Raw genomic sequence first — 27,360 nt, 5'->3', positions numbered from 1 at the left:
TTCCTAGCCACACACTTGTCGTAAGGGGAACTACAGCCCCCAGCAGCTCGCATGTCAGGGAGACGGCTCAACCTCAACCCCGATACTGGAAGATCAGCAGGTTTAATGTGAAATCCCAGCCCCCTCGTTGCCATCAACCAATCCCTTCACGGCCCCCAAGTTCAGAATCAGAGTCCTGCGCAGCTCTGGTTAGTAGGAACACCTGGAGCGGGCTCCAAAAGTCCTTCGGCCTGCATCTGACAGGCATCAGGTCAGAATAGATATTGTATTGATCCTGGCAGTATATGAGGTCAGTCAACCAATCCTGAAAGCGCGGCACCCTGCCACGACCCCAGCAACAAGCAACTCTACGCTTAGCCAGCAGCAGGGCCACGCCAACAAACCTACGGTGAGAGGCAGGCACGTCCTTAGAGTAGCCCAGCAACATCACTAAGGGGTCAAATGCCACCCCATCCTCCGCCATAACCTGCAGAGCTTCATGAACCTGAGTCCTATAGTCTAACACCCTCGCACAACTCCAAGCCAAGTGCAGGAAGTCAGCGCCTTCCGCACGACACCTAGCACACCTGTCATCTTCCGCCAGATGAAACCGCAGTTTCCTCGCCGGAGTATAATAGTACCTCTGAACAAACTTGTAGTGGATAATTTTAAGGCGACAACTAGAGGAGACATTGGCCGTGAGCCCACAGCAGTACTGCCATTGCTCGTCGGTAATGGGAGCACCCAATTCGGCAACCCACTGCTCGCGCACCCGATTGGCCGGGAACGAACGCTGTCTGCGGATAGCCCCGTACAATTTCGACACCAGGTGTCGCCCATCTGAGACCAACAGCACGTGGAGGGGGAGGGTAACCCCAGGCTCCGAAGGGAAGTCTGGTAGCAATGCACGCAGGCCCTGCCGCAAACGGATAAAGTAGAACAGCTCCAGCGGGGAGCAAGCGGCCGCTCCGAAGAAATGAGCCTGCGTACGGAAGGCACCTTCATGAAACAAGTCGCCCCACGTGAGGACACCTAGCCGCCTACACATTCGTTGAAACCCTGTTTCCAACAACAGCGACAAATCAGGATGATAAGACAGAGGCAAGGCCGGCGAGTAAAGAAAGGACACGCCCAACAATTGAGCCACCCGTTTCCAAGCATCCACCGTGCACGTCACCGTCGTGCGAGGCGTTTCCACATCCGACACCTTGCCCAAAACCATCCCCTCCAATGGGAGCGGGTGGGCAACCCAATGTTCAGCAGCAATTTGGGGCATAAACGGCGTGGGGCGCATCCAGTGATAAGCGTAATGCGCCTGAGCGCTGAGATAATAAAGCTCAAAGTCGGGAACGTCGAAACCGCCATCAGCATAGGGCAACGTAAGGGTAGCCCAAGCCACCCGTGGCTGCTTGCCCCCCCAGAACAACCGAATGAGCTCAGAACGAAGTCTGCGAAAGAAATAAGCACCAGGATGGTACGGAAGGTTTTGAAAGAGGTAAAGAAAGCGGGGCAAAACTACCATCTTGATAAGGGACGCCCTGCCGGCCATGGAGAGAGGCAAGGACATCCACCTGGTGACATCGTCTGCTAGTTTAGTAATTGCCACACCATAATTAAGTCGAATCGATTCTTCTCTGTCCAAGGAGACGACAATGCCGAAATATCGCAACTCCGAATCACACCATTCCAGAGGGTAATCAAGGGGAAACCTAGCTACAGCAGCAGTGAGGGGGAAACATTGAGACTTCCGCCAGTTGATATGGACACCGGAGACACCCCCAAAAGCAACCAGCTCCCGTAAGAGCGAATTAAGGTTGTTCTCAGGGTCCTTGACGTAGAGCGTAACATCATCGGCGTATAACGAAATACCGACCTGCCGCTGAAGACAATTGAAGGCACTCTGCTGGTGAAACTGACGAATCCTACAGGCCAGCGGCTCAATGGCTATAGCAAACAAGAGGGGCGAGAGGGGGCATCCCTGTCGAGTCCCTCTCGTAAGAGGGAACGAGGGGGATAACACCCCATTCACCACCACCCTCGCCATCGGATCGGTATATAAAAGCTTAACCCATGAGATGAAGATCCTGGGGAAACCCATCCGACAAAGAACATCAATAAGATAGCCCCATTCAACAGAGTCAAACGCCTTAGTGGCATCAAGAAAGATAGCAGCAACAGGGACAGTGGGAGCAATGGTCGACACAAGCGAAAACAAGGTGCGAAGATTGTGGGATGTAGCACGGCCGGGCACAAATCCAGACTGGTCAGGCAATACAATAGCGGGCATGAGCTCGGCTAGTCTCACTGCCAAAACCTTCGCGAGAATTTTGACATCGCAGTTGAGCAATGAGAGGGGTCTATAGGAGCCCACATCCAGCGGATCCTTACCCGGCTTAAGCAGCGACGTAATGGCGACCTCCCGCATGGAACCCGGCAGACGTCCCTCCTCCAGGGACTCCTCAAAAACCTCACGGAGAACAGGGGCCATGGTGTCCACATAACACTTATAAAATTCAGCAGGAAGGCCATCCAGACCGGCGGCCTTCCCATTAGACAGAGACATGATGGCATTCCTGACTTCCTCCACCTCCAGGGGCCTGCCTAAGAACTCACGATGACCATCCGATAACCAACAAAGTGCCAGTTCATCAAGAAATCCGCCATAACGAGTCTCACCCGTCTGCTGTGTCGTGTAAAGGTGTGCATAATGGTCAATAAAAGTACGCTGAATCTCCGAAGTGTCCCGACAGCGAGCGCAATCCGGAGACACCAATTCCAACACGTCCGACCCATGCCTAGGATGTCTAATAAGGGCAGCGAGGACTTTACCGGGCCGCTCCCCTTCACAGTATCGCCTCGCCGTCCAGTACTTCCCCCAATGCTTAGCCTCTCTAGCAGCCTCCTCCTCATATTCGGAGAGTTTAGTACGGAACTGCGCCAGAAGATCGGGATCAGAGTCAACCTGCATCCTGCGTTCTAAGTTTCGCAAGTCAGCCTCCAAGCTCTCGAGGGTCCGAACAATCAATCGAAGTACTCCACAACTTTTAGAAATAGTGACACCCCGGACCGTAACCTTGAACGCCTCCCATATGACCTCGACGCTGTCCACAGAGCCCTTGTTCCTGGGGAAGAACGCCTCTACCTCTGCACCAAGCTCCTCTTTGAACACCGGGTCAAGCAATGCAGTCGGAAATAGTCGCCAAGGTGGGCGCGGCCAATGCAGCCCGGGGACGGACAGAACAACCTTCACCGGACAGTGATCAGAATACGTCCGAGCCAGATGTGTAGCCTCCCGCAGGCCAGCTGCCAACCCTCTAGAGAGAAACACATAATCCAGTCTCGCCCATGAACGAGCATGTGTGGTGTAATGAGTGCCCTCCTTGGTGGCGGGGTGGGCGTACCTCCAGCTGTCGACCAACCCAGCCTCCTCCACAATCCCACGCAGTACTTCTCTAGCCTGTACATTATACTGAGGACTCCCCTCCGATCTGTCCGACTGGGCATAAAATGCAAAATTGAAATCACCCCCCACACAATGTAAGTGGCATCCACAGCAAGAACATGACCCCACAAAGTGACAAAAAAGATTGGCGTATCGACATTAGGAGCATAGCAATTAACAAACAATACAGTGTCCTGCCCAAGCCGCCCCCACAGTAGTACATAGCGCCCCTCAGGGTCCCCCACAAATCCCAGTTCCTGAAATGCGAGCGATCTCTTAACAATGATGACAACCCCTCGAGCATAAGAAGAATAGGAGGCAAACCCCCTGGCCGCAGCCCACCTCCCGCCAAAGTTGGGGGAAGGAGCGGGACGCAGATGCGTCTCCTGGAGGAGAGCAACATGAATAGCATGCCTGTCTGTGTACTGGATCACATTACGACATTTCCTGGCATCATTAAGTCCCCGTACATTCCAGGATAGAATCGATATCTGATCTATAACAGCAGTCGACATTACCCAGTTTCAGGGCCCCACGGGACCCAATAAGCAAATACAGGGCATCCAACTACCAGCAACAGCCAGCGACAGGGCCGCACCCTAGGGCGCGGACAACCCGCAACATACACTCCACACATTCCCCAGCCATCTCCGAACCATTCAACCAAAACTACAACAACCCCCCCCAGCCAAACCATCCATGCAACAAGCACTCAGAGCATATTGCACACCGCACGCCGCCAATCCACCTTTCGCAACCCGAAACTCGCACACGTGGTCCCATTGCATAGCGCTCCCCGTCACGTGGCAGCCTAAGATGGCGGCCGGTGCGCTCGGGCCTAAGATGGACGGGAGCACGGACCCCAGGATCAATTCCGCCAGATAAAGAAGCAGACCAGCCTAGATAGCGAGCGCAACACCACTCCCGTGCACCCAGACAACTGCAGCACCTCTCAGATCGACCCAGGGAACCTGGGCAAACAAACATGGACAGCTTAATTCCCGCCCCATCCACCCACCTGATACCACCCCAACCATCAGGCCATACGCACCCCCACCCCCCCCCATTCCCCAACACACATCCAGTCAAACAACACAGGACTAGAATCCAAAACAAAGGTACACATGGGGCACACCCTCCGGGGAACCTTCCAGAGGTGCACAACACCACTCCCTCACGCCACGCCAGTGTCCGCGCCAACAGGTGTCAGACGGCCCCAGGCGCAGCGCGGGGGGGTGGGTGCCCAGAGCGCGACACCAGAGAGCACCATCCTGCGGTGCCATACCGACCCCAAGAATCAAAACGCACTCACTCATCTCAATAAAGGCCTGACCCCCGCACCAGCAAAACAGAAAAGCGGACAATAGTTAGGCCGCAAATGCGGAGAAGGAAGGCAGTAGAACTCAATATAACAGGCACCAGTCCAGAATACTCCAACAAAAACAGTAAAAAAAAGAGACAACGACCAAAGTCACCACAATCAAGCGACCTCCTCCTCAGCCGCCGAATGTTCATCCTCAGGGTCTCGATTGCCTCCCCGATCCGCAGCTGCTCGCTCGCGCTGGAGGCGCTTCGCAAAATCCTCAGCATGCTGTGGGTTGGTAAAAAAATGTTGTTTAGCCTGGTGCGTCACTCTAAGTTTAGCAGGGTACAGCAAGGCGTAGTCCACTTGTAGATCCCAAAGCTTCCTTTTCACCCCCAGGAATTTACGACGCTGGTCCTGCACCATCGGCGTGAAGTCGGGGTACATGGTGAAAGACACCCCTTCGAAAGAAAGGGCCCTGTTACTGCGGGCAGCCTGGAGGGCGGCGTCTCGGTCACGATAGTTCAAAAGGCGCGCAATGATGGGGCGCGGTGCAGCCCCAGAGGCCGGCCGAGGTCCCAGTGTCCGATGCGCTCTCAACAATGAACTGGGACGAGAACACTTCCGCCCCAATGGCGCCCACCAGTAGCCTCTCCACATAAGTCTCCATTTTGCCCACATTCGTGGACTCCGGCACACCTACAATGCGCACGTTGTTGCGCCTACTCCTCGCCTCCAACTCCTCATTCTTAGCGGCAATGACACGCAAGATATTGTCCATTCTCGCCAGTTGGGTGGTATGGGTGGCCGCCGTGTCATCATGGTCCGAAATGCGCTGTTCCGCCGCCGTCAATCGCTCCTCATGCACGTCCAGCTTCTGGACGACCGCATCCATGCGTGACGATATCTTGTCCACTTTGTCCACTATCGTGGCAAACCCCTGTCTCATCTCCTGCATCATTTGGGTAAAGTCCGGTGATGGTGGTTGCGGGACATTGTCAGCGCCACTCGGGGGGGGGGGGGGACCGTGAAGTTCCGGCCTCCTGGGCCAAACGCGTCCCCCGCCTAGCCCCTCCAGAGTCAAAGGACAATTTGGATTGTTTAGTGTCCGGCTTCCCCATAATGGTGCGCTAATGATGCGATGGGGGACCAAAGCAAAGGATATAGGTCGGGCAAAGGGTACGGCCAGAAAAGCTCTAATCGTGGGGGCACGAGCAGGCCAGCACGCCCCGCCACTCCCAACGACGAGAAAAATGGCCGTCTCCACTTCCAGTCCAAAGGGGCGAGCCCCAGAAAAGGAGAAGAAGATCCGTTGTGCCCCCGTGCGCAATGGTATCTGGGCAGGCAGATGCAGGAACCAAGAGAGAAGTCCGATAGCAAGGAAGAGCCAAATGGCTTGCCCGGCCTGCGAGCGGGCCCGGTGGAGAGGGGCGGAGCAAGGCCTACACCCCACGTGCAGAGCCCCGGGCTGGCATGCCCGATGACGCCGGGCCAGGGGGCATCAGACTTCCAGAGCGCAAGTCGGAGAAACTTGGGATCCGCGTAACTTCGACCAGCAACCTCCGAATGGCCCAGGAGTTGGACCTTGGGTAGTCAGTCGATATCCCAGTAGATCTATGGGGTCAGATCAGGGCGCAGCGATGATAATCAGGATCCCTAGGCGGATAATAGCTCCGGGCAGCGGGAGCCTCACGACAGTGCGGCCATTCCGCAGTGCGCCCTCTAGCGCCCCCTTCGCCACAAGATTTTCTGGGGACATGTAGGCATTCCTGATGGACACTCCTTTCAAAGGCTGGTATTCTAAACTCATGTATTTGACGGTGCTTTCATTTGCGAAAAAGGAGGATCTATAAAATCAAATATCGTCCTAGGATCATACAGTTTGGTTAAGCGAGAAAGCAGACATTAATCCAGATTTTCTTGTTTCACTTTGTACAAATCGGCCACTAAGTGGGTATGTATTGGTCTCTCCATTTTACCTCAAATGTTAATGCATTGTTTTGATCTCTTTGTGATTGAAGATAGAGTTAGGGTTGCAGGCAGAAGCCACATGAAAGCGCATCTCGTTATGGGCTTGAGGTTTCAATCGGACCTTATGCTGAGCCAGAACCAGACTTAAGGCTGAAACTTTCAGAGGTTCACCAATCTATACCTGGACACGGTAATGTTCAAGGCTCTTCCACCTCTTCAGAATAGTCTGGCATGTTAAAAGTATGATCCTGATCTTTCAGGCTTGATCCTTGATTCCGGCAAGGATGGTTCCAAACCTTCTTTTGGCTCTTGGTTTTATGCAGTCTACTGGTCCCATAGCTTCAGTGGCACATACATGCAAGCCTAGTAGTAGAACCTCCAACTATGTTGTCTTTCTAGCACCGTCTGCATGTCAAAATAGACAGTTTGTGAATTACACTGGTGGCAGATGGACGCTATCCTTTTCTTTAGCAGACCATTCACCATATCCCATCCAGAGTTTACAGTGGTGATGGCTGCATTGTCTCTAAGTTAGAGTGGCCATCTGGGAGAAGTGGAGATCAGGGACTTTTTTTTTTTTTTTTTTGTGGAAAACCTTTATTACAGCATTCATAAAATTCAAGTATGGGCCTACAACCGCAGGGGCCGGCCGCTAAACATAATTAGAACCCAATATATAGTTGTACAACACAGCTCATCAGCCGACAACCCTGAGGTCCGGCAGTGACTCAGGATAGAACTTGTATTAGAACGCATGAATAGGTCACAGGATATAGTAGAGGTTTTATTTTATATTATCTAAATAAACGGATCCGGTGCCATACAATCAAACAAAAGGATACAGGGGACAGGCCAAGAAAACAGGATATGCATCTAGAAACAGCCGTATGTGGAACTCTGGCGTAAATGCTTATGAATCGGAGTAAACAACAATACATTATACATTTTCGTGAACGCCAGTTCTCAGGAACTGCCCACCCGGAAGTCCGACTAACGTAAGGAGCATGGGCACTTAATTCCAGAACACAGTGAAATCAGAATAAATCACAAACCATACTGATCCTAAAGGAAAGAAGGGGAAGGGAGAAAAAGGCCATAGAAAATAAAAAAGGCAAAATAAAAACCCCCTCCAACCCCCCACCCTGCACCCCTGCCGATGGCTGTAGCCTAACCCCACTAGCAGCGTGCCTGTCGCCCCAAGCAACTTAAACCCTAAAAGAAGGAAAAAGAAGAATGGAGGAGGGCCTATTCGTATGTGCTCCCGGCCCCTTAGTCCCCTCGCCAGAAACAGACACCCCCTGTCGCAAAAAGACGGATGTAAAGCAACCCTTATAAAAGAAATTAGGGGGCACCATGATACACCGCCCAGCCTCTTGAATCAAACAATTGCAGATTGAGCGTCCATAATAGCCATTCCAAACCGTCCCGATTTAATTGATCTTAACCTTGACCCTTTCGAACCAGCACACGAACCCCCTCCAGCGAGACCCAAAAGCACACAAACGAGTCATAGAGGAGAAGGAAGTCACCGAAAGTCAATCCATTACCACTTATAGCTAGTAAGTCCACGAGAACATCAGGCGCAGAAAGTCTCCCTCTCCTAGCTGGACAGACCCGATGTTTCTTGCCCCGGGATCGTAAAATCTCCAAAAAGTGAGGAGACAACCACAAGTTAAGAGAAGAGTCTACAACACAAATCTCTGGGGGGGGGGAACGCCATTCAATACCTCCAAAGTCAATATTGATGGAAGGTGCAGTGGTACACTCACGACCTCGGGACACCATCTTCCTGAGCACCATCCGATGGTTTCAATACTCTCTCCCCCACGGGGTCCTCGCACAGGGTCAAAATGGCCGCGGCTTGAGTAGCTGCAGATTGCTGTTCCAACAGTGGGGCAGGGTCCGGTACCACAAGTAGCATTCCAGATAGGCTTGTATCCATTTTAGTCAGTAAAACATCCACTTGTGAGTGAAACGCCCAAAGTTCTGCCAATATTGACCTCAGCGATTGCTCAGACACTGTTCGATCCATAGTCTCACGCCCGACCCCAATCACAATCCTCTCCCCGGGTGAATCTGGCATCTCCGGGGGAGACAAACAGGATCACGAAAGGGCAAGCGTGGACGGTAACCCGTCGTTATCTACAGCCACGTTCACCCGGCTTAACGCCGCAGGCCGGGGTCCCAACCCGCCGAACCCCGGCGGGAATCTACACCGGGTCCGCGGGAAGGGGACCCCCACCCACAGTCAGTAGCAAGCAAGGTCGCCTCTCTCTCAATGCTGAGCAAAGAAAACAATCGCCGTCAAATTCGGGCACAAAGGAAGCCTCCACTACGATTGACCGGACCCTGCCTAGGTCTCTCGGCCGATGTTGTTGCAGTGCAGCCTGGCCTTGCAGATACTAGAGGCCCCGGCTTCACCGCTGGAATAGGCCACGATCTTCAACTCGATGTAAAACCAGCTGATAAAAATTTGCAGATTTCACCATCGGAATGAGGAACAGTTCATCCACGCAGGGGCTGGGCGTAAAATCAGGATATTGTACAGGATCTTGTGGCGGGATACGGAGGTCGGCGGAGCCGTGAGCCTAAGCAGCCATCTTGTTTGCTGTCGTAGCTCCTCCCCCAGATCAGGGACCTTTGATCTCCAGCAGGGCCTTTGGTCTCCACTGGAGCTGAATTTACATATCAACCTCCTAGAGCTGCTTGCTGGTTCAGGTCTTGACAGACAACATGAATGCCATGTGGTACTGTTGCCTGCAAGCAATGCTTTATGGTTCTGTGGACCCTGTGTCAGGAGGTAGCCATTCAGCTAGTGGGTGCACTGAACACCAGAGTGGGTCAGCTGAGTAAAGTTCAGCGGCGGACCATGAATGGCCTCCTCAACCAGAGGTATTTCAAGGCATCTTCTCCCAGTGGCAAATGCGTTGCTTGGATGATTTTCCACCTCCGAGAATGTGCATTGTCATGATTTGGGCACACTGTAGTTCTCACTAGAAGGCTCCCTCTGAGGCGCAGTTTGTCTGCAGCTAGTTTCCCCTATGACGCTCTATGTAAGGTGCATTTCTTTCGAAGTGTGGGACAGGATTCTTATATGCTTTCCTTTGCTACCTCTCCTGACTAAGATCTGAAGAAGATCAGGAAAGACAGGATCCGCTCCTTGTAATGGCTCCTTATTGTCCTAGAAGAGTTTGGTACCCAGATCTATTGTGCCTGAGCATTTGTCCCCTGATCCTTCATACTATTTGGCAGGACCGCCTGTACCAGAAACAGGGCAGAGTCCTGCACACTAATCTGCGCATTCTGCTTCTCCATGCTTGGAGATTGTGCGGCAGCAACTTAAGGGTTTTGATTTGCTTGCTGAAGTAGCGGATGTTATTTTTGTAGCCAGGCACCCATCTTCCAAATCTATATATCCGGTTTGTTGGACGAAGTTTGTGGCTTGGTACGCACCTTGCCTTTTTCTTTCCACCGTATCCCTGAGGAGAGGCTTCACTGTCGGGCCCCAAAAAGATCTCAGTTTTTACATTGAGCGCACAAAGGAGTATTGAGTTGATGATCTGCTTTCTTGATCTTTGCTGTTACTAAAAAGGGAAGGGCAGTAGAAAAACAAACTTTATCCAGGTGGATGGTCATACGCATAAGAAATGCTGCAGCTTGTCCAAGAAGGAGCTTCCTGAGGTCCTGTGGGCTGCATGATTGCGCTGGTGACTGGTGTTCCATATCGGAAGTCTGCCAGGCTGCTTCTTGGGCGTCTGAGCTTATGCTCCTGAAGCACTACGGCCTCAACAGTCGAGTCTGCAAAGAAGGCCATTTCACTGGCTTGGTCCTGCAGAACTTCTTGGTGTGATTCCACTCCTCATACACTTCAACTTTTGGGAGTCACTGCTTTGGTATCTATTCAAGATGAACGGAATCTGTGGTTGGAAGAATCCCATCAAAAGAACAAATGTCTTAACTTCAGTAACCTGCTCTTTTTACCGTATGAATTCAGTGTTCATAAAGCACAACAGTTTGCAGATTCAAATGGCTGTTAAGGATGCATAAGTTGTGCATTCTACTGATTCCTCACTGTAGATTGAAAATGTGTCCATTGCTAGTAGAGCTGGATGTGCAATGGCATATGTGTCCAGATCTTGTGAAGATCAATTCCAAATCATGGGACGAGATCAAGATGGTGCTGGAATGATGGACGGTGCATCCACTAATACAGGAGGGTTGCCCTTGCAGCCCATTTTGCTATGACAGCAGATGTTTCTTCAGGAGATGGGCAGCTCATTTGCAAATCATATACACCAGAAACCATTTGTTTGAGACAGAAAAACAACTCTGTATAAACATTCTAAAACTCTAAGCGATCAAACGAGGCCTTCAGTCTTTTCTTTCAAAGTTAAGCAACTCTTAAGTTCTTGTGAGGACAGACAATGCTGCAGCCCTGTACTGTTTGAAAACCCGTGTGGAACCAAATCACCACTCTCAAAATATGTGTACCTGGACCATCACTTATGACATTTATTTATCTGCAGAACACATGTCAGAAGTAGACCGCTCACGGGCGGCGGATACAGTGGCAAAGGGTCCCCACAAGGAGGTGAAGCAAGATGTAGTGGACATGATCTTTTATTGGTGGGGGACGTCCAGCACTCAATCTGTTTGCATCATCCCAGAACAAAAAATGCTGAATCTTTTAAATGGGGTGATGGTACCCAGGGGCAAGGAAGTTTTAATGTCTCCAAATAGTTGAATTTTTGCAAAGAGAATAACAAACTTAAAGATAGTGTCAGAAATAGGTTAATCAAAAGGGTGCAATATACCAGTTGCATCTGTATATAGGGATTACCGAAGAGAAGGGGGTACAGTGGTGCATATTTCTACATTAGAATTAGATCTGTTATCTGCTGCGTTAGTTACATAGCGTGTTCAGAGAATAGCCTGCAGAGATATCATTGCAATAACACCATTTGTACATTGAGTATTATATCACTGCGGGATGTTGGGTAATATATTGTTACTGTTACAAATGCACCAAAATGTCAGCACTTAGATATGAGAGATAAGGTGATAATAAGTTAGATGTCAGGGTTGTTTTAGAACCATTGGAGAGGCCCAAACAGGGTGGTGACGCTATATAGAGATTCAAGAGTGTGTGGAAGAGCTTTTGATGTCTTGGTTAAAGATACTTTCTTACACCTATCTTTCTCTTCCCCTCATTCCGCGGGTAATCGGGAAGGTAAAATAAAACTTCCATTCAAAATGATTCTGGTAGCACCCAGGTGACTCTGCCAATATTGGTTTACATATCTTCTCCATCTATTGGAAGCTCCATTCATCCACTGACAACATCTGCATAGCAGAGAGTAAGAACAGATTGTTAATCAAAAATACGGATCTCTCAAATTGAAAGAAGACTCCTAAATTTTTCCAATCTAGGTATCCTGTCAGACTGCAGAGCAATCTTGTCTTCAGTGATCAAACTTGTCAGGCTAAGTGGAAAATATTCTGTTCCTGGTGCAGCACCATCTTCAGAACCTCACCAAGTGCTTCCTTACTTCAAGCTCCTGACGCTCCCCAGACTCCTATTCTTTGCAAGGTTCTAGAACCCGCAACCAATTTGTGAAAGGTATTTTTACTGCATTCCCAAAGATAAAGCGCTCTCGTTCTTGGGAGCTACATTCATTCCTTGCACTTCTCATGAAACCTCCTTTCGAAACCTTACATAGAGCAGATATTAAATTCTACATAGAAGACCGCATTGCTGTTGCCCCTAACTTCAGCCAGGAGAGACCATATGATTCAGGCATTCAATTTAAAATAATTTCAAAACTGATGGTCCACGTAAGTTATGTGTGTCTGCTAATTCTCCAAGGAGTGCAGCGACAGTTGCCGCACTGTATTCGTGCATGGTGATCTGATAATTGCAGGCTGGCTTCTAGGAAGAGCCAACGCTCTTGTGTGAAACCATTGCTGCACACAGAGCTTGTACCATGGCATTTTAGTTTTAAGTTTTTCCAGGGAATGTAGCTCCAGGACAAGCTTCATGCCCAAATTTCATATTCTCGGGGCAAGCTTTACTGACACAAGTGTTGTCTAAGCTTATCTTGAGTTCTCAGTACCAGGCCATGAAGCTTGACCAGGGGTTTGTTGTACACTTTTTGGGTCTGTCATTGTCGACCCGGGCCTTGGTACCTTTGTTCATACCGTTGACCCCTGCTGCCATTTTAGGTGCCTGAGGTCCACAGTTTCCTCAAGAGCTTCTGGAGGTTCAGTGACTTTTTGGAGTTTTTTTTACATTTGATTTAACGTAGCGGGAACCCTTTCAGACTCCCCTTACTGTGTGCTGTGGGTCAGTATGTGCCCATCTGATCTCCTTAAATGGCCATCCATTTTTTTCTGCAGGTAGCTAGGAAGGTGCCCCTTGTTTGAAATGCCTGCTGCAAGAGACGTTTTTCTCTTGCAGCAGCCAGTGCGGGCTCTCAGATCCATTTTCCAACTCTGAAACTGTTTATCCAAAAGGGATTGGAGAAAATGCTTCATATCCAGTCAGATTTCTTGGTGTTTTTTAGACTTGCAGAGGAACTATTGATCCCCAAACAGCATAGTACTGAAATACCTTGAAAGGTCACTCAACACCAGTATCTCCAAAACTACTAGACAGATTGACAGCCAAACCAACAAAAGCATGCTTTGTAAGTAAAATTCTAGACCCTACTTTCCAAGTTTGGTGTAACTCTGTTCAGCGGTTTGGCTGGAAGTGTAAGTTGAATAGTTTAAGAAACTTTTTGACGCGTCAAACTACTCAAAGTAGTTTTCGAACCGGAGCGTAAAAGTTACATCCGAACCCAGTGGTGGAAAAAAAAAATCTAAGGATGTAGTTGATGCCCATGCGCACTATCGTTCAAGGGTTGAGTCGCCTATCTCGTGACTACAAAGACTTCTTCCAAGACGACGACAACATGCAATCATCCGAGCCCAACACCAGGTGGCAATCTAATGCTCAGTGAGAGACTGCAGCGCTACATGCCAAGAACAGATGCATACTGGTAAGTAGCATTTTCCATTTTCACCTCTTAACTTTAGTTCCGCTGCATGAGTCTGCGTGACAATTGGCAGGCCAGACCTTAGCGGACTACACCAAGCATTTGCCAGATTTCATTTAGATCTGATCATGGGGTCAAAAGTACTAGACAAATGAAAAAATGCCTTTTGAATGGAAGTGCTGCTGAACAATAAGTTCATAATGTGTGTACGCTAGCCATTCACATGAACAGATGGATAACATGTTTCTTACGAGTGACTCTTGATGAGGGGAGAGTGGTCACAGTGTTTATTTGTTTTACTGATTGTGACTTACTGTACGCAAATGATCCCGTTACCAGACTCGACTGTACCCCCTTTGACCAACCTGAATGTTGAGATGCTAAATCAGCCCTGGGCTTGAACCTTCTGACCGAGGTTACAGTTTTCTGCCGCAGATGCAGCGCGCCAGTTGAACTCAGTTCATAAAATTCTTGCACTACTTCTGATTAAAAGTCCGTTATCTGAAGAACAGTGATTATAATGGGTTATATTTGATCATACATGGATTTCATTGCTTCTGCTCTCTTTGAACATGTTCCACAAAGTCAACAAGCATTGGTATATGCCAATAGGTCCGATTTTAAAGGAATGTTGTGTGGTAATGTGAGGGATTTAACAGTAAATAGCTTGGGAATGGATATGTCTTTTTGTGAAAGCAAAGAACAAACGATCACAGCTGCTGGCGGTCAAGCACTTTTTTGTGGAAGCACACAGCTTCTGCCCAGTCAAAACACTTACTCCTGACTCCCAACGTGTGGGCGGAGCCAAAGCTCCTCTCTAGTGATGGGGGACAGCAGTGCTATCAAATCAGACAACCATAAAAATAGCTGTAGTGGGTAAGAACACTGATTGCATTGGGAATGATGGAGCAGTTCATGTTTGTATGTACTGAGCACTTTATCGCTGTGTATTTTATCTGGGATGAAACACACTGGATTAGGATAGAACAAGCAGCAGTATGACCAATAGCCCTGTTTCAGTCTAGGGAAAAAGGTCATAATTTACTGTTGATGTGGCCCTGATTTCTTTTTGAATTGTCCCAGGTCAGCTACATGGAGATCTATTGTGAGCGGGTACGGGATCTGCTGAACCCCAAAAGCAAGGGTAACCTCCGAGTGCGAGAGCACCCAATAATGGGCCCCTATGTGGAGGACCTTTCCAAACTGGCTGTCACCTCCTTCAACGATATTGCTGACCTGATGGACTGTGGAAACAAAGCCAGGTAAGAAACATAGGGGCCATAATGATCAGTCACTAATGAAGCAACAAGGATTAAAGTGTGTTCTTGGTTGTGATGAAAAGTAGGAACCCAAAACCTTTCTGTTGATTAATAAATGCATGATCTGTCCAAGGGCAGAATAAAGTTTGTGTGTGACTGCAAGAGACCTGGTGGTGGTAGAAAGGACACATTGTGTTAATGGGATCAAGACACATGATTCATTGTATAACATGTGGTTGAAAAATCGTCCATATCCTTTGAGATGCCTATTTGTTGCTTCCTTCAGTGGTTTCATTACCTTTGAGCTTGCATCTGTAATATAATTCTGGGATGCATTTGATAAAATGAACTCCTTTTCAAGAAGTGTAAATATCCCCTTTCGATAGTGCTTACACTAACTAGAACAGCCCACACCGGTAATCTAAACGTACACCAGAACATAAATATTTATGCAGATGCCAGTTGTGCCACATGTGCAGTTTCAAATAAGGACCCAAGAGCGATATACTTGTCTATAAGACACATGTCTTGAGAGATCAAAACTTAGATACATCCAAGGAGGCCTTAAGGCATCTGTCAAACTAGAGTTGTTGGTCCAAAAACATCCCTCTTTAGTTGAAAAATGCTCAGTCTGACATTCAATCAAACTCATCGAGCCAAAGCCAGATGTGATAAATCATTTACACCAAATATCCCACACCGTTAAAATTGGCTAACTTAGAAGAGGCTCTAAACGTACCCAAAAAGATAGTGGGAGAGGAGTATATCAGCAAAGTTCCTGCTTTTCCAGAATAAAATCAGGGGAATGCAATGCAGAATAATTCTTTGAATGTGCCACTAACTCATGGGACCAATACCTATGATGGACTATGACAGTCACCCATTGCTCCTTGATTAGAGCCTAGGGAACATGCCCTACAGGGAGTAAACTGTAAGATCAGATGAATTTGAAAAAGCTTGTAAGTGCTAGATTGTGGAGTTGCAAGAATTGGCAGCTACCAAGTATACCTTGATTCCCAGACAAAGTAACTGCTTCTGGAAAGCTTGTAGAAAGGGCTGCAAGGCTTTTAAATGTCCCAATTGACCAGGACAATAATGTGCATCTCCTTGTAGAAATCTTAGCCAATTATGCCAGCCGGTTCTACCACTCAAACTTGCACCCAAAGACCCAGTCTCCCTGAGAACTGCTGTGAACCATCTTTGTGTGATTGTCACCACTGTCTGGAAACCCCAGTCATTTTGGGATTGCTACAGTGCGCTGAGTTTGATCAGGAAAGCTAGAGTCTGGGTGTTGTAGTTGGATTAGCTGGAGCTGCTATATCTCAGCAGTTTGTTAGCCATATGGCATTTCTAGGATGAAACGTCAGGCTGCAGTAGTGGAAAAATTAGAAAGTCATTACCTTCTGCTTCTGAAAACCACAGAAATAAGGAAAATGATGCTCTTTGTGAAAGCAAGTTGTTGTCCAACATGAGATCTTTCATATTTATCAAGTATTGGATCTTTTTTATAGATTCAGATGATTGAATCATTCCCAGCTGTCCCACAGTATCATAACAAAGCAGAATGTAATACATTAGTATAGGATAAAAGGGCACTAGGCCACTAAATTTGATAGCGTATGGATCTCTTTTTTTATAAAGGAACCAAACTTTAACTATGACCAGTCGGTCGTAGCACCCTCTAGAATATTCCCAAGAGAAGCTGAGATCCTCTGAATTTCACCTTATGTCATGTGTGAAGAGTCTCCCTGAGCTTTGCTCAGTTTTCTCCTTCACACAACTCCTACAACATTGAATTTGTGATTCCTACCATCATGTCTGACGGAAAAGGCCTTTTCCATCCCTGCAAGACCTGTGGAAAGAAAAGGATTCATGTGGATGACCCACATAATGACTGTATCTTTTGCCTTTATTCCCAGCATGAGGTAAAACAATATAACATCTGTCACACTTTTTCTTCCAAAAATTTAAGGGATAGAAAGGGAAGGCTACTCTGTTGGGTTCAGAATACAAAGACACGTAAGATGAGGACAGTGAAGCCTCTTCCAGGTCTTGCAAGAGAGCCAGGTTACAGGAGGGCACAACTGAGGAGGCCAGGAAGCTTTTGAGAACCTCTCTGGCTAAGGACTCTCAGTAAAAGGAGAAACACAAACAATTCTCCTTTGAGCCAGCCCTATCTTTACTATCTACTCCTGATGAGGAAGTACACCTTTATGCCTCCTCTTCACATAGAGTGAAACATAAATCCTCTCAAAAATCCCTTTCCATGACACCATCTCCATTGACGCCGCAAGCTTTGATTACGATGACCATCACTTATATCTTGTTGTAGAGAGCGTCGACAGCAGCAGATTCTACTTTACCCACCATTGGTGCTCCCATCTCATGGACAATACAACCATCCAAGAAGACCTCGTCGACGACTCTGCAGAGGATGACTCCATCGGCCATACCACTGTCGATGACGCCTTTAACCCCGGCAACAGATCTCCAGTCGACGACAGACCCGTCTACAGTGGTCCGGTCAGCGAAGGACCCATCGACATCTGCACTATAAGATAGCACCATCCAGCTAAAGACTGCACAGTCGACGCCAGCGTCCACGAGGCTGCAGATTAAGATGACCAAGACAGTTTTGTGCCCAGAAATCACTTTGCCGAGCAAATTCTTACTTTTACCCCCAAGCCTCCTGCTAGTTCTTCAAGTATGTGAGGATGATGGCCTGTATTGGACAGCTCACAGCCCGTCTGATCTCCATGTGAAATATCAAGAGGAGGATGACAAATATGATTGAGGAGCAATATTACCAGCATTACTGCCCTGGTTGTGAACGGCAATTTGAGCCTCATGGATACTTCTTGAACCTCCCTAGACAGGACACTGCACACCTACCATCATCACTAACCCAGGATCTGCAGGCTATGCTTTCAGACTACAGGAATCGATTCCCTCCGGCTCAGGAGGAACGTCCTGCGGCATCATCGCCACAGACTAATGCTCCTCTTACTCCTTTTATGCCGGCTCCGGCCACACCGCAAATGACTCCTCGTCCCCTTACTGCATTACCTCATCTTCTGATGAAGACAGAGAAGAGGGTGAAATTCATGAGCCTTCACCACCGAGAAAGGAATGGGATGATGATATACTCCCTACACCATTTCCAACTCCACATCACCATGCTGACTCCCCTCCAGAGGACATTGGAGTTGTCACAATCTGATGGAGGGAGCGGCTTCCAGATTCCACCTCACCATGGCAGTAAAGGAGTCTGACTGCTTTCTGTAGGACTTTAAAGAAAAAACAAGGCAATCAATCCACTCCATATCCATTATCGACTATATTTGGCAGGAGGGAATGAAGGTCATGAAAACTCCGGCTTCTGTCCTGCCTTGGATTGATAAGAAATACAGAGCCCCAGACAAGGAAGGGCATAGTGTAGATACTATTGACAAATGCTTCTCCTCCATGCCTGCCATCGCAATTCGGCCTGCGAGTGCCTTGGTGATTCTGGGCCTCTGTGATAGTCAGGTGTGGTCTGTAATGGCTCCCATGTTGGACCTCATCTCATAAGACAAGCAACAATAAGCCAGGAAGATTTTACAAGAAGGAGAGAGGGCTGCATCTGAGGTAATTGACTGTCCAATGGATATAGCTACCACAGGCTTTAGACAGCTAGCCGGCGCAGCAGTCCTAAGACTCCAAAGATGGCTTAAAGCAACATCACTCAGATCTGAAATTTCAAACCAAAATCTTGAACATGGCGTATGATGGGGAGTCATTATTCGGTAAGCATATTGATGAGGCATTCCTGGCCATCAAGACCAACATTGACCCCTCCAAATCTCTTGGCACTCTGCAGTATCGAAAATTGCCATTTCAAAGTGCATGAGGATGGGGCCTCTCAAGCTAGAAGGGTAGATACCAATGCACCCAACAGTACCAGACCTACCAGTCTCAGTACAGACTGGGTTGCCAGTAGTCCTCCTATCACCAGTCGCGTACAGTGGGTTTCTCCAGACAGGGCTCCCGCAGGAGACCACCTTCTCAAAGCCGAGAGACCGGTTGCAAGCAGTGACCGTAGTCAGGTACCAGCTGCTATCCTTTCCCATCCCGTCGGTGCGAAGATATCCAGCCACATCCGTCAGTGGAAGAACATAACATCGGACAGATGGGTGTTGGGCTTAATTACCTATGGCCACACCCTAGAATTTACAGAATGACCACCAAGCACTCAGCCCAGGGGAGCGCATCCCCCTCGCCTTCACTTATTAAGAAAGGAGGCCAACATAATGCTCTCCAAAGTAGCAATAGAGAAAGTTCCTGTGACGCAAAGGGGAAAATTATTCTACTCCCATTTTTTCCTCATACTCAAAAATTCAGGAGAGTGGAGACCTATATTAGATCTCCGGAAAGTCAACAAATTCCTCAAGAGACAAACCTTCAGAACGGTTACAATGTCAGATATCTTGCATCGTCTCAACAGTGGAGCTTTCATGATGTGTCTCCATTTGTTAGACACTTACTTTCGTATACCCATTCACCCCAAAAATTGAAGATGCCCCAGATTCACAGTAGCTGGTACGCAGTTCCAATACAAGGACCACCATCGTGGCTAATCACTCTTTTGCACTTTATGTACTAAGAGCTGGTCTCCTCAGGCTATCTCTAATCTTATGTGGCACTGTCTCCGTAACCTCCTTTCCTTCACCTGTGTCACAACGAACACTACCTCACACCTAGCTTGGAACTGGGCTTGCTTCAAACGGAACCTGGAACCTCTCCACCCATGCTCACAAGCAATAACAACAAATAAAGGACTAGCGTCTCCAGTCTCCCTAGATGGCGGCCATTTAAGACTGACCTCTCTCTCTACTCAGCGGCCATCACGGACTAGTCATTGCCTTTTACTGCAGGCTCTAATGATTACTACAATGTATGCATTGCTTTCACACTGCCATCGTATATTCTAGTGTTATATTGTTATTGTTGCAATATATATGCACATTTATGGGACTTAGTAACTCATTAGTAGCTTAGCCCTATTCTAGCCTGTATTTTATTGTATTTTTATTGTAGTGCTATACTGTTATTACTGCAATATGTATGCACATGTATGGGATCTAGTAACTCATTAGTTGCTTAGCTCTATTCTAGCCTGTATTTTATATGCGGCAAGCTGCACATATCTCACCTTTATCCCCATCATTCGCTGTCCGCTTCCGCATTTACTTATTTCTTATTGGGTTTTCATTGTAAGCTACGTCACGATTTTGCACTGATTATTACTACCTCATCCAACTCTCTCTGGCAAACTGCGCCCAGCCACTCACTAATGTCCTCCTTGGCCCTGTAACCAGCGGCTGACAGCGTGTACTATCGCCCTAGTTCAGACACCTAACACCACAGCCTTTCTAAAATGGAGCTCAACGGCAAGCACACTTTTAGAATCAAATACCCCTCCACCCCCACCCCTCTCTCCAAAAGTGCCACTAAACGTTTCAAACACAACTTCCTGAGGGCGCACCCGGAAACACCCTTTGCTGACACTTACTTCTCATCGGGCAATGGAGCCCTGAATACTGATTTCATCTTCCACACGTCACGCAGAGCCCAATGGAGAAAAACTTTCCTATCTCTACTCACAGTCTCCATCACCAAGAAAACAGCCCATGGCTCAACTCTCTCCATCACACCTTCCCACCTCTTCCCTGGCAGGTCTACCATTACAATCTACAATACCGGGATTGTCCTGATCCAAGCCACGGACAAGAACCTGGAACTACTAGACAACCTGTTCCCCAAGTTCAAAGAGCACCTCTCCAAACTACGGACCCGAACCCAGAAGTCCGCCAGCACTATCCCCCCTGACTTCGTAGCCACCACCTACTACACCTCTACCACCAGTACCCCAGTAAATGGCCCACCTGCTGTTAACGCACGCCACTCCCCAAGGACAGTCACGAACATCCCCACCGCACATACTAGTAGCCCCTCCAACATGACACTTCTTATCCCCACACACACCCCCTCCATCCCTCTCCCCTCGGACAGATCATCCCCCACCCACAACACTCCACCTTTTGAACAAGCCACCGCCCAAAGTTTATCCACCCCCTCCCATCTCCCCCTCGACAGACACCTCTCCCATCTCCCCCTCGACAGACACCTCTCTCTCCCCATCTCTCTCTCCTCTCCCACCCACGTGTCTCTCACACCCGACACAACAACTCCCACCCACAACACGCCTACATCTGCACACACCATCACTCGGAGTTTATCCACCCAACCACCCCATCCCCCCCATGGCAGACACCTCTCCCTTCCCCGCTCCCTCCCCACTCCCACTCATAACGTCATCCCCCTCCCAACACAAGATACAGAACATACCTCCTCACTTACCCTATCACCCCCCTCTCTCCCACCTCCTATTCTTAGCCCTCACTACCCTTCTGTCTCCCCCACTGTCTTTAATCTTCACTCACTCTTCTACTCACCTGTACCGTCTCCCACTGAAGTCACTATCTATGCTTCCCACCCTTCGCCTGCCTCACCTTCACCACTCACACCCCTCGCCCACAAACACGTCCACACCTTGAATACCATCCCACCCATTAGCACCGCGGAACACCTCATCAACCCTCCTGACTTGACCTTATCCACACTCCAACAAGTCAAGGAGGAAATTTTACTAATCAAAAAAGACATCCACGCAATCAAAGACCTTCTCTCCTCACAGCCCAGTCAACCTCCCACCATCCCATTACCTTACAAACGACGCACCCTTCCTACATGCACTCGCCCCCGACGACACCAGCAATGGTCCACTATCCCCGTTCGCAATAACTCCCACCGCCCCCGTCGTGTTCTCAGCCCCTTGTCGGACCTCGACCTTTGCTCTCTCCTACGCTCTTATGGCCCAGGTCCGGTAAAAGGTTCTCCCAATTCGCACATCCCCATACCCACAATTCCCACAAACGCTCTGAGGCTCCCAACACTCAACAACAGAGGCTCCGTCCCTAACAACCTCAGGAAAGTTCCCCTCACACTAGAAAGCTCGACCACCCTTCTCTCTCCCAAACTCAAATGCATCCTACTAAACTGCAGATCGGCCCAGAGACACTCCTCCGACATCGCGGATCTTGTCACAAATAGGGAGCTAGACCTAGCCTTTCTAACGGAAACGTGGCTCACTGAAGCCTCTACCCCGATTATGGACATACTAGTCCCCCCCAATTACCACATCATTAGGCTGGACAGGTCTCCTGGCAAGACGGGCGGGGGAATTGCATGCATTGTTAAGAGCAACCTCTCCGTTACTCAAGTCACCTCACCTTCCCTCTCCTCCTGTGAACTCCTCTGCCTAGACATCATCAGTGAGGGCAAACAAGTATGTACTCTACATCTCATTTATCACCCGCCTGGTGACAATCTCATATTCTCCCAACAAGTCATGGACCTGATCACTTCCAACGCCGGTCGGCAGACCACTCAAGTCTATCTGGGTGACTTCAATCTCCGCTGGAACGATCAGAAAGACACTTCAGTGAATAGTCTAAAAACTTTCCTCAATGCGCTTGACCTCACCCAATTATGTGATAAACCAACACACGACAAAGGAGCGATACTCGATCTCATCATTGCCAAAGAGAACGCTATTCAATTGGAAGCGATTCTACCCTGCGATTGGTCAGATCAGCACATTATCACCTTCTTTATCAACGAAAAAGTTAAACCTAACCCTATTCAACCAATCAAATCCAAAACATGGAAAAGGGATTTGAAGAATCTTAACCCCTCCACCATACCTCCCCACATCGGCAACCTCCTCCTTCCCCCTTCAGGGGCCTCAGATGTTCAATCACTGACTGACCACTACCTTGACTCTATGAATACAATAGTCAATGAAGTCGCCCCTCTACAACTGAAGAGAGTCTCCACCAAAATCTCTAACCCCTGGTATGATGACAATCTCAATGACGAAAGGCGTAATATGCGAATGGCAGAGCGCACCTGGAGATCGGACCCTTCAGCACTGCATCTCAAAAAGCTCAAGAACAAGAGAAATGCCTACTTTAGGAAAATAAAGCGCACAAAGTCGGACTTCTTCAGCCGCCAGTTGGACCAAGCGAAGAATAGGCCAAGAAAACTGTTCGAGCTAATTAAGACCCAAACAAAGGCACAACCCACACAATCAAATAACACAACAAATGACACTCCACACTGTGAAGCCTTCTCTGCTTTCTTTAAACATAAGACTGACAACATAAGAAATGACCTCATCATGGATGTAAATCGATACTCCAACTACACCGGAATGGCTGACACTCAACCTAAAAACAATGCATCCTGGCAGTACTTCGACACCTACTCGGAAGAAGCTATACACAAACTGCTCTGCACTCTGAAGCCCTCTAATCACCTCACAGACCCTCTACCTGCTAATGCTGTAAAAGACTTTATCCCCTTGCTCCTCCCTCTCTGGACCAAGATCATTAACAGCTCTTTGCAACAAGGACACATTCCAGACTCCCTTAAGGTGGGGCATGTCACGCCTATACTCAAGAAACCTACAGCTGATCCGTCTGACCTAAACAATTATCGGCCCATCACCAATATCCCCACCCTGGCCAAACTGTTGGAGAAATGTGTCCAACTCCAACTAACAAAACACATTGACCATTTTGACCTCCTCAACCCTCATCAATCAGGTTTCAGAGCGAAACATAGCACGGAAACAGCTATGACACACATAATTGATGACGCCCTCCAAATTCTGGATCGTAATGAGTCCTGCCTCCTCATCCTTCTTGATCTCTCGTCAGCATTTGACACGGTCAAACATGAGAACTTGTTGGGGCTACTAAGTACTAGGATGGGGCTATCGGGAACTGTTCTCAAATGGTTTTCGTCTTTCCTTCACAACCGGTCTCAGAGGTTCAAGATTGACAATGTACTATCTACACCTGTGCCTGCAGATCTAGGGGTTCCACAAGGATCCACCCTCTCTCCTACACTGTTCAACCTCGTTATGGAACCCCTCGCCACCTTGCTTCAAGCATCCAATGTTCAATTCCATATGTACGCTGATGACACACAACTCTACCTCAAGTTACAGTCCCCGGAAGATATCAAACAGCTGAATTCCACGCTTATTAACACCCAATCCTGGCTGGCCAATAATCACCTCAAACTGAATGCTCTAAAAACTGAGTTCCTACTCATCTCACCTCCGGCGAAAATCTCCACCACCCAAACCTGGCTCAACAACCTAACAGCACTCAATGTCCAACCTACCATCGTGGACTCGGCGAAATCCCTAGGCATCACACTCGATGCCAAGCTCGACATGCAGCAGCACGTCAGCAAAGCCACAAAAGCAGCTAATTTCCAAATTAACACGCTGAGGAAAATTAAGCCCTTCCTCCCGGCCAAAGACTTCCAAACTGCTGTACAAGCTCTAGTCATCCCTCGAATAGACTACGGAATTGCGACCCTCAGCGGTCTCCCACTATCCACAACAGCACCCTTAAGAGCCTCCCTGAACGCTGCCGCGAGACTCATTACTGGCTCTAGAAAGCACTCGCACATATCCCCAGACCTAAGGTCTCTAAAATGGCTGCCTTTTGAAGCCAGAATACAGCTAAAAATTGCAACTATGACACACGCGGCCGTGCACCACAAGGCACCCAACTACCTCGCTCAAAAGCTGTCTATATCAGGAGGTTCGAGATCCAATAGGAGTACTAAAAATCTACTCTTGAAACCTCGTAGATTTCGGAAAGCGAAAACTTACAAACGCTCCTTCTCTGGAATGGCACCCAGGATCTGGAATGCGCTCCCTCCTGAAACAAGGCTAATCAACTCCACTGCACTCTTCAAGAAAGAGGTGAAAACAATGCTTCTGGCCAAGATCTCCTGATCGCTACAGATGTTGGGTCAGAGACTCTGCATTGCTTGTACCGCTGCTCTGCCTTTCCCCTGGCACTATACTTGACTTGTTGGGGGCACTATTACGCTACTCTCTTACTACCGACCAAGATATGATACACGTTGGTTTACTGATCCACCTGTACGCCAGTGTAGTCGGACCAATGACCTGTGCTGCTCTATACTACTCCCTTACCTTATCATATATGGATTGGTTTTATGTTTGTTTTTATCATCCATGTTATTACCATGTTACTTACCATGTTATTACCATGTTATTATCATGTTATTACCATGTTACCATGTTATTTACCTGATCATATATGGATTGGTTTTATGTTTGTTTTTATTATCCATGTTATTACCATGTCACTGACTATTATACTGTTCCCATTATCTCTGTTTACTCCTTTTGCCCCCCCCCTGTCTTTGTGAAGCGCTCTGATATCTGTAAGGATCCTGTTCGCGCTATATAAAACTTTGAATAAATAAATAAAATAAATAAATAAGGTCCTTCCCTCCGGCCTAAGGTCCGCCCAGCGGATTTTCACCAAATGGCTCGCTCCAGTGGCAGTCACCCTGAGAAAGAAAGGTCATCAGAGATTCCCCTACCTAGACAACTGGCTTATAAAATGCCCCAACTCCACAACAAGCGTCATCAGTTATCAAAACCTGCCTGTCACTTTTCCACAAACTAGGCCTTACTGAAACCATCACAAATCTTCTCTCATTCACACTGAAACACACTCCAGAACAAGGCCTTCCATTCCAAGAGTGACCAGGCCGGTTGGCAGATTTGGCACAAAGCATCTCAAGAAGACAGTACATTTGGGTTTGGCTGACAGAAGCAGAGTATGTCCCTGATCTTCACAATACATTGGCAGACACACTCAGGAGGACAAAAGACAATTGCCACGAGTAGGAACTGGAACAGCATCAACTAAATAAAGTCTATTCATGGTGGGGAACGCTGTCATCTCCTGCTGATCGCACCCAGGTGGCCCAGGCAACACTGGTTCTCGGAGCTTCTCCTTTCAGAGACCGAACCAAGTCGCCTTTCACTGACAGTCACTTCTGACAGTGAACAAGGGTCAGATATGCCATCCGGAGCCAGCATCTCTCCGCTTGCATGTCTAGCTCCTGATTTTTACGAATTTGGGGATTTGAAAATAACGCAAGAATACAGAACCATTCTTTCCAGATCTAGAGCAGAAGGCACTGACAAAACTTAAACATTAAAATAGAAGAATTCTGTCTTTGGTGCCAACAGAACAACTTGCATCCTTTTCATACCTCCCCAGAGCAAATCTTACTGTATCTACTTGCTCTGGCCAAATCAGGCCCGGTGTATATGTCCATAAAGGTCCATCTTGCTGCAATTTCCAGATACAGGTGCTCTTCTCACGCTTTGTCTCTCTGCTCTTCAAGACTCACTCCAGTGGAACCTCAGCCTGCAGTGGACTGAGTACTGGGGGTGCCTTTCAGACATATCAGAGACAGTTTCTCAGTATCTTAGATGGTGGCTGGCAGACTGCAGATTGGCTCTTCTGCTCATTATTGTCATGTTCTATGGTACCGACAGATTTGTCATCCCTCGGATGAGGTCCCACTAAGAAAAGGCAGAAAATCTAAGTCTCTGGGCTTATTGGAACAGTGTTGCCACATAAACCTATTCTGGCACTGAAGGTGATCGCCGTTGACTAAAAATAAGTCGAGCCAAGATCTTAATGACAGAACTACCTCCATGTGGTACTGGATTTCACACAAGAATATAGAGGACTGAAACTGTGGTTCATTGGTTGGAGCGGAACAGGATTTGGCTATTTCTGAGTGATTTGGCAGGTACCCTCAATATAATAGTGCATGAATTTAGCAGGTGCCATATTATTGAACGCTAATGACATCTTGAAGGGAGGTCAACGTGGGGACTTTTCTGTTGTGGGGCATGCCCCCAGTTGATTTTTTTCACTTAATCCAGTCATTGCCCTGTCACATGCACATTGTAATTACTGACTCCTACTTAGTTTAAATTCTAGTAAGTAAAGAGAGAACTTAAAGTTGCTTTAGACAAGCAAACTTTATTTTGAATGGAAGGGTTTTCTTCCAAATGTTATCAGAATTTCACCCAAGGGATGTGATATTCAGTTTCTCCAAATTTATTGAAGCTACTTGTAATGGAGAACTAGAATTACAGGTACGAACATTGGCTTCTGGTGAATTTTGAAATCCTCATGTAACCAGTCCTGTCTTCCTCTTTAAGGTATAACAGTCTGTTATATTTTTGTTGCGCAAACTTACCCAAAAGGCAGCAAAGCACTGTACATGATCAAAGGCAAGCATAAAGCCAGCGATTCCTAGAAGCGGTAGCTGGGTTGTAGACAGCTAATGGATTGTGATGTAGTGTAATTAAAGAGGTACGTTTTCAACTCTTTCCTAACTTTG

General features: G+C 48.0%; 1 protein-coding gene across 1 annotated transcript in view; it reads left to right on the top strand.

Moving 5' to 3' along the window:
• KIF1C (kinesin family member 1C) overlaps window positions 1-27,360 on the top strand; it is a 912,154-nt gene that overhangs the window by 348,831 nt on the left and 535,963 nt on the right. The window contains exon 6 of the mRNA XM_086946204.1: window positions 14,816-14,994. Coding sequence (XP_086802330.1) covers window positions 14,816-14,994 — 179 coding nt within the window. The remainder of the gene's footprint in view (window positions 1-14,815; window positions 14,995-27,360) is intronic.

The sequence above is a fragment of the Lissotriton vulgaris genome, chromosome 12 (assembly GCF_964263255.1).
Source record: "Lissotriton vulgaris chromosome 12, aLisVul1.2, whole genome shotgun sequence".
In the NCBI taxonomy this organism is placed as follows: Eukaryota; Metazoa; Chordata; class Amphibia; order Caudata; family Salamandridae; genus Lissotriton; species Lissotriton vulgaris.
Note: the sequence above shows the minus strand (reverse complement) of the source record. Positions and strands in the feature narration are given on the sequence as shown.